At 42.4% G+C, this 8065-nt stretch overlaps 1 protein-coding gene across 1 annotated transcript; it reads left to right on the top strand.

The window, feature by feature from the left end:
* The first annotated feature begins 2157 nt into the window (after positions 1-2157).
* LOC147313021 (multifunctional protein CAD-like) lies at positions 2158-7507 on the top strand. The gene is made up of 9 exons (XM_086264964.1): positions 2158-2208; positions 2298-2387; positions 3115-3376; positions 3530-3742; positions 5119-5244; positions 5331-5486; positions 5576-5677; positions 6203-6297; positions 6543-7507. The coding sequence occupies exons 3-9, from the start codon at positions 3149-3151 to the stop codon at positions 6640-6642; spliced, it is 1020 nt and encodes a 339-aa protein (XP_086121090.1). The 5' UTR covers positions 2158-2208; positions 2298-2387; positions 3115-3148; the 3' UTR covers positions 6643-7507.
* The last annotated feature ends 558 nt before the right edge of the window (positions 7508-8065 follow it).

Genomic DNA, 8065 nt, shown 5'->3' with positions numbered 1-8065 from the left:
TGCTTGGCAGTCTTGATGCCTCTTCTCAGGTTGGCCCTGGCAGCACTGTATGCCTCCTGGTCCCCGGATTTGAAAGCGTTGTTCCTTGTTCGAATAAGTTGTTGAACTCCGTGTGTCATCCAGGGTGGATTATTAGGGAACACACGGAATCGTTTCCAAGTTGTTACATTGTCCACACAGAAACAGATGTAGTCCAAGACAGTGGAGGTGTAACTGTCCAATGCGACACGATTGTCAGTGTCCTGCACCTTGAATACATCCCAGTCTGTGCAGTGGAAACAGTCCTGAAGCATCGGAATAGCATCCTGCGGCCATGTTCTCACGGTTTTGGTTGTAATCCCAGTGCTCTTGATCTTTTGTGTGTATATTGGGTGTAGCAGAAGGGAGAGATGGTCTGACCCAGGTGGGGATAAGCCTGGGCTCTGTACGCATTCGCCATGTTGGTGTACACCTGGTCCAACGTTCTATCTCCTCTGGTAGCACACTTCACATTACGGTGGAAATTGTGAAGTACAGATTTCAGGTCCGCGTGGTTAAAATCCCCAGCCGCAATAAAGACACTGTCCGGGTGTGCTACCAGGCTGTTATTGATGCTGCTGCTCAATTGTGCTAACGCTAGCTTAGCATTAGCATCTGGTGGAATGTAAACAGCGCAGATGTAAACGGCAGAAAATTCCCGAGGGAGATAGAATGGACGGCACTTTAACACCAACAGTTCTACCTCCGTACTGCACAGTTTTTCCGTTACCGTGACGTTCGTGCACCAAAGGTTGTTAATATAGATGCACAGCCCCCCGCCAGTCTTCTTACCCGAGTCCGCAGACCTGTCGGCTCGATAGGCGGTGCGGCCTGCTAGATTGATAGCCGCATCGGGAATGGCGCTGTCCAGCCAGGTTTCAGTGAAAATCATGCACGAACAGTTATTAAAAGTCCGTCGAGTGGCGATCTGCAGTCGTATTTCATCCAGTTTGTAACGGATTGAACGGGCGTTGGAGAGGAATATGATCGGGAGTGGTGGTTTAAACGGACTAGTCTTTAGCCGTGCCCACAGGCCTCCCCGCTTGCCTCTCTTCTGCCTCCGCTCGCAACGTCTCCTCCTGCGGCTTGCTGTTGCGGGTAGCCCCGGGGGTTGCTTAACGATCTCCGGGGGGATGAGATACTCGGATGTTAGTTGAAGATCTCCACGGCTTAGTTGTAGTAGATCATCTCTGTTGTATTGAAGTAACCCCAGACTGTGTGAAATAATACACAGTACCACCAAAAGTGCAAAAGTGTAGGAGCTCCGGGCCGCTGCGTCTGCGCGCCGCCATCTTGGTTGCTGCTGAACCTTTGAACCTGGTTGAGCAGTTGGAGCCTCGGTGCTATTTGGTGTTTGGTGCTTCGGCTGTTAAAGTGCATCTTATCTTAATTTTTTGGATTCTTTCCTACAGTTTTAATACTTCTTAATGGTTTTCAGATCCTGATAATCCGAGCTGCAAAGCAGAAGGGCATCCAGGTCACATGCGAGGTCGCCCCTCACCACCTCTTCCTATGTGAGGACAATGTGGCGCAGATCGGCGACGGTCGAGCGCAGGTTCGACCCATGCTGGGAACACGCGAGGACATGGAGACACTCTGGGAAAATCTGGACATTATCGACTGCTTTGCTACAGACCACGGTCAGAGAGCATTCATTTTCTGTCACCGATCATGCAGACAGACTTGTCTTCGACCTTCCTGAACTGTACGGTTTTTGTTTTGTTTTGCTAGCTCCTCACTCTGTAGACGAGAAGAACAGTGAGCGTCCTCCTCCTGGTTACCCCGGTCTGGAAACAATGCTGCCTCTGCTGCTCACCGCCGTCAGTGATGGACGTCTGACTCTGGATGATATTACCAGACGTCTTTATGACAATCCACGCAGGATCTTCAACCTGCCCGTTCAGGAAAACACCTACGTGGAGGTAAACAGACAAACACAATTAAAGGGAATTCATTTTAAGGAGACATTATTTTGATGCAGTAATTAGCAGCCTATCTGTACTCTGATGAAATATGTTCCTAATTATTTATCAATTACGTGTCTTTCAGGTGGACCTCGAGCAGGAGTGGGTTATTCCTCAGGCCATGCAGTTCACTAAGTCTAAGTGGACTCCTTTCGAAGGTATGAAGGTGAAAGGTAAAGTCCGCCGCGTGGTCCTGCGAGGAGAGGTGGCCTACATCGACGGCCAGGTCAGCATTCGTGCATTTTGCTTTTGAACAAGAAAACAAAGAGAATAAATGTAGTTGATCTAATAAAGTACGTGTCCTGTCTCCTTCAGGTGCTCGTGCCTCCAGGTTACGGTGAGGATGTGAAGACTTGGCCCACTTCTTCCACCCATCCTCCAGAACCTGTCAAAGAAACTCCAATGGTAATAAAAGTGAATGCGGTAATAATGCAGCTGCCTTCCATGCTTTCTGTTGTAAGATAAAGACTCTACAATAATATTACATCACATTGGTGTTTTGGCCACCACCATGATTATTTTTGGAGCCAAAATTGACCAGATTTAAGAAGAGAGTGAAGTTATCTGCCAACACTAACACACTTCTTTAGCAGCCATAGCCATGAAGAACGTGCACACAGCAGCAGATATCGGCTAGTTGATGCTAAGTAAACGTAACTGAAAGAAAACACTAGAATTTCATTCAACAAATTGAATAAAAGAACTTCTTAGATGTAATTAGTTTAAAATGCTGTAAAAGACACAGCAAGCAAAATCGAGAGGTTCAGATCAGTGATTAAAGTTGGTGTTTCTTCCATGCCTGAAATGTCTGGTAGGAGGCAAACAGCAGGTATCAACTTGTTCCTTTTGAAATGTGGAGGAATAGCAGCTCCTCACTTTATTTCTAAGAAAGAGGTCTTAGACACCACCGTTTGGAGGAAGCTCTTTTCCGGTGCTTATATCCCCGGTCTTCTTTCTTATGAGCGTAGATGACATCTAAAAAGTTCACAGAATTTGAACGTACAGCTAACAGAGTTTAATTACAAACAAAAACATTTAAAGCCTGTACTTAGAACTGTTTTGAGTGTTTCTTGAACTCCTCTATGTGGGGATTACTTCATGTGTTTTGTTTACATTAATTCTGCTCCATCAGACTCCTGAGCGTCAGCGTCCAACTCCACCCCGGGATGGAGTGCGGACTCGAGCTGCGAGCCCACGACGCATTGGTGGAGAAAGCCGCTACCTGCTGCCGTCCCGCATCCACCGTGCCTCTGATCCCGGCCTGCCACCTGGTATTACAGCTCCCAGAATGCTTTGGAACAGCAGTTTTTTGTTTTACCTCGAGGGTTTCTCCCAATGTTGCTCACACTTTACGTTTGATGGTTCAGAAGGAACGAAGCCTGGAAATACTCAAGGTATCTCCTAAACGTGCCTCATGTTACTGCACTATTCACTAATTTCAGTTATGTGCTGTTACAATGGTGGATGTTCGTATCAAACATGACCAAAGTTATAGAATGATGAGGTACCTTAAAGTAATCCCTCATTCCTCATGCCTTCCTGTTCAGGGTAAAGTAATGGCCTCCATATTCTATGAGGTCAGCACTCGCACCAGCAGTTCCTTCGCAGCGGCCATGCAGCGTTTGGGCGGCTCCGTCGTCCATTCCAGCGAGGCCACTTCCTCCTCGCTGAAGGGAGAATCGCTGGCGGACTCTGTCCAGATCATGAGTGGCTACGCTGACGTCCTCGTGCTGCGTCACCCAACACCTGGAGCAGTAGAGGTGGATTTTAGATGGATACTTTTTTTTATTAAAAGTTTTCTTTACATAACAGAAAATAAAGACTAATTGGTCATAAAAGTAACTGCAGCAGCACCCTGTTGTGTGTGTTTTGATGCTTGTTTAGTTTGAAGATGAGTTTTTAATATCTTACGCACGTGACTCCTCCTTCGTATTGTTTGCTGATGATACCACTCTGTACTGCTCAGCTAAAAACTTAGAACAGCTTCTGACTACAGCGGAAAAGGAGTTAAATATATTAAAAAACTGGTTTGATGTAAATAAGTTATCATTAAATATAAAGAAAACAAAATTGATTATTTTTGGCACTAGACAAATGAAAAATGTATCTAAAATAAGGGTTAATGGAATTGAAATTGAAAGAGTGTACGAAAATAAATTTCTTGGAGTGATAATTGATGATAAGCTGAGTTGGAAGTCTCATATAAACCACGTGAAAACAAAAATGTCAAAAACCATTGCTATTCTCTATAAAACAAAGCATGTCCTGAACAAAAAATCATTATACACACTTTATTGTACTCTGTTGCTTCCATATATGACTTACTGTCTGGAGATATGGGGTAATGCATATAAAACGAACACTCTTCATATTTTCAAGTTACAAAAAAAAGCTATAAGAATTATAAACCAATCAAACTATATAGAACCAACTAACATTTTGTTTATTAATCTGAATACCCTGAAATTTTATGATTTAGTTGAATATAAAATGGCACAGATAATGTATAAAGCACAAAATAACTTGCTTTGCCCCAGTACTCAGAAGCTGTTCAAAGTCAGAGAGAGTCAATATGACTTAAGGGGAACAGATTTCTTTAAAAAAAACAAGATAAGGACAAATATAAAGCAGAGATGTGTTTCTGTTAGAGGAGTTAACCTGTGGAATAGTTATGACAGTGATTTAAAAAGGTGTAGTTCATTTTCCTTGTTTAAAAACATGTTTAAAAATAGAGTAATAGAAAAATATATAAATCAAGAATGAAAAGAGCAAAAAGGAGAAAAAAAAACAACCTCTTGATTCTTTTGCTTTGATGTAGTTACTTATCTAAGGTGGAAAGTTTTTTTTTCTTTGGTTTTTTTTTTTTGTTTGTTTGGTTTTTGCTTTGTTTTATTATTTTCTTCAAGCCCTGTGTACAGGAGCTGCATACAAAAAGATATTTTGTGAAAAGGGTTGGCGTAATAAGCAAATGCTTCAGCCAATACCTTTTGATTAGCCTTGTCTCATGCTTTCTTTCTTTATGGTAGATTTTTGTTCTGTTTTCACTGTTTTTTTGTTTTTGTTTTTTTTTCACTGTTTTCACTGAGATTTGAATTTGAATGCTAATCAATAAAATCAAAATCAAATCAATTCTCAGAGCGCGTCCCGTCAGTGCCGTAAGCCGCTGATCAATGCTGGCGACGGTGTCGGGGAGCATCCCACTCAGGCCCTGTTGGACGTCTTCACCATCAGAGAGGAGCTGGGAACGGTCAACGGCATGACGGTGAGCGACATGATTCCTTTTTAATTTAATCTTCAGCCAGAATAAAACTTTACATGAAAACATGTTAAAACTGTGGCGTCTGTCAGATAACGATGGTTGGACATCTGAAACATGGCCGAACGGTTCATTCCCTCGCCAAACTGCTGACCCAGTACCGCATCACTCTGCGTTACGTGGCTCCCAAAAACCTCCACATGCCAGCAGAGATCGTCAGCTACGTGGCCTCAAAGGGCATCAAACAGGTGAGGACTAAACATGGTTACACAGCAAAGAGGAGTTTTCACAAATATGTACTAAAAACTGCTAATTTAAAAAACATGTTTGTTTGCAGGAGGAGTTTGACAGCATCGAGGAGGCTCTGCCTGACACCGACGTCCTCTACATGACGAGGATCCAGAAGGAGAGGTTTGCATCTGAGGAGGAGTACAAAGCCGTAAGTTTCATTTCACCGACTGGTTTTATTTTGTGACACAGATACTTGCATATACTCACAGCGCATCTGTAGTTAGGCCTGGTGCTTCCTGCCTCATGCTGGCCCGGTAATCGTTTTTGATATCGTTCAGTTGGTCTCATGGTGACATTTTCCCTAATCCACTATTCTGCACTGCAAACTCCACTGACTCCATCTGGTGAAGCTGGGGTTTGTCTGCATTTGGAGTTCATCTTTAGTGGAAAGCAGCTGATTTGTTCAGTTATTCGTCACAAAGTTCTTTCCAAATGAAATATTTCTAGAGGCAAAACTATTAAATAGAATTGTCTTAAGAAAACAAGAAGATATGCGAGAAAGAAGGCGTTCCCTCACCCCTCTACAGATGTAAGCGTGTGGGGAAATATGGAAGTGGAACCCTTTAGCTAAGCATTCATAGGTGCAGACAGAACCAATCAGCTCAGGTCTCATGTGACTGGATGATCCCGGAGTATTTTTGATCTTTAACTGTGACTCTGTTGTTTCTCTCAGTGTTTTGGTCAGTTTGTCCTCACTCCTCACATCATGACTGGAGCCAAACAGAAGATGGTGGTGATGCACCCGCTGCCCAGAGTCAATGAAATCAGGTGAGACGCGCTCAGTCAAATGTCTGACAACAATATCAGTTCCAGCTGTGTTGTTTAAATGTTGCTTGAGCCCTTAAATGGGCTGCAAAAATGTAACGTTTTGTGTACAATGTCTAATTTCAGTACGATTTCTTTTAACTAACTTAAATTTGAACTGAATTTTATTTTAACCCACCTTACATTATTTGCTATTGTGTTGATTAAGTGGACTAATGATCTGTTTCTCTTTGTTATTTCTCTCTCAGTGTGGAGGTGGACACAGACCCGAGGGCGGCATATTTCCGTCAGGCGGAGAATGGCATGTACATCCGAATGGCCCTGCTGGCCACCGTACTGGGCCGATAACTCAGTGTGTGTCACAGGCTGGGTCTCTGACCCAGCGCTCTGAGTTCATTTTGTATTTGTCTCATTTTAGATATGTGATTAGTTTGTGTCATTCCTATTTAGCTTTAGTTAAGGAAAGGCAGTTATTAATTATTGTTTCCTTGGTTTCTATGTTTGAGTTCTTGTATCGTTCATCACGTGTTAGGTCTGTTAAGCTTGTGTTGTCATGTCTAGTTTCAGTGTTTCCTGTTTTATTTTGAAGGAGTCGTGTGTTCTTTGTTCATTGTATTTAGTTTCACTTCCCCCGTCCTGTCATTAGGTTCATGTCAGTCAGCTGTTCCTCCATGTGTTCCCACTTCCCCTAATCACCTCCTGTGTATTTAAGTCCTGTGTTTTCAGTGTGTCATTGTCAGATCGTCTGCTTTGTTTGCAAGCCAAGAAGTTGCGTCAAGTCTCCTCGCGTCAAGTCCATGTTCCTGTTGTAGGTTTTTAAGTTAATTTAGCTCACCCAGTTTAGTTTATTGTTAGCCTTGCATTTTGCCTTTTGTTTCCGTCTGCATTTGGGTCCACCCTTCACTCTACACACAATCAGCCCTGCTGATTGTGACAGTGTGCTGCTTCTTTGTCCTACAAACTGTCAGAGAAACAAAAATGTATCTTTTCTGAAATCTATACATTTCTCATTTCCTGCCCCCGAGGGGTGCAAGTAGGTTTAAATACTAGATTTAATACTGAGTTAAAGTTTATAACATGCTGCTGTAACACAGAACTTTTTTTTTCTCCAGTCACACAAATGTTTACTTGTTTTCTTTCCTGCTGTATTTCAAGATTCCTTTATTTTTACATGTCTTAAAACCATTAACATAATTAACATATAGAACCAGAATCTGTCTTGTTTGAAATGGTTAAGAGATGATCAGTGTTTGTGCATCGATGAGCCAAATCGAGGAGCAAAGGGAAGAAATAGGAAGTGGGTGCTGCTATCGATGTCTCTTTTACATATATATATAATTTGCAGCTGCTGCATCTGATTAATGATGTTTAAAGGGACCAATGAGGATGTCAAAGAAGATAAATCCTGAATGCATTTTTACGTTTAGACCAATTTACTGGACCAGCTTCATCAGATGTTTGTTTGGGTTGGCACAGTCCTCTGAAAACCAGCAATGGTGGTTTACGCCTCGAGGTTTTTCAAAAGAAAATTTCTAACAAAATACAGAGAAAAAAATATTTTTACTACACCAAACAATCCGATTGATATTTTGTTTTAAAATGAGCAAAAGCAAAACTAAGTGTCTCTAATATATTTCTAGGTTACCGGAAAACCTTCATCATTCCAGCTCTACATGAGTATAATGGTACGATACGACTTACTGCACATGTTTGTATCATGATTTCAGTCTGTTTCAGAGTCGTGACATCCTTGCTTGTATGAAATGGTTGT

Source organism: Aulonocara sp. 'chitande type north' Nkhata Bay, linkage group LG15 (genome assembly GCF_057382095.1).
Source record: "Aulonocara sp. 'chitande type north' Nkhata Bay isolate Kocher_YH1m ecotype deep benthic linkage group LG15, A_spYH_male_GT1.1, whole genome shotgun sequence".
NCBI lineage: Eukaryota > Metazoa > Chordata > Actinopteri > Cichliformes > Cichlidae > Aulonocara > Aulonocara sp. 'chitande type north' Nkhata Bay.
This window is presented reverse-complemented; position numbering and strand designations above follow the sequence as displayed.

Excerpts from the sequence above, each read along its gene's own strand:
- LOC147313021 (XM_086264964.1), top strand. The coding sequence starts at position 3,149 with ATGGAGTGCGGACTCGAGCTGCGAGCCCACGACGCATTGGTGGAGAAA. Across the intron at positions 3,377-3,529 it reads GAAGCCTGGAAATACTCAAG|GGTAAAGTAATGGCCTCCAT; the intron begins GTATCTCCTAAA and ends CTTCCTGTTCAG. Across the intron at positions 6,298-6,542 it reads CCCAGAGTCAATGAAATCAG|TGTGGAGGTGGACACAGACC; the intron begins GTGAGACGCGCT and ends TTTCTCTCTCAG.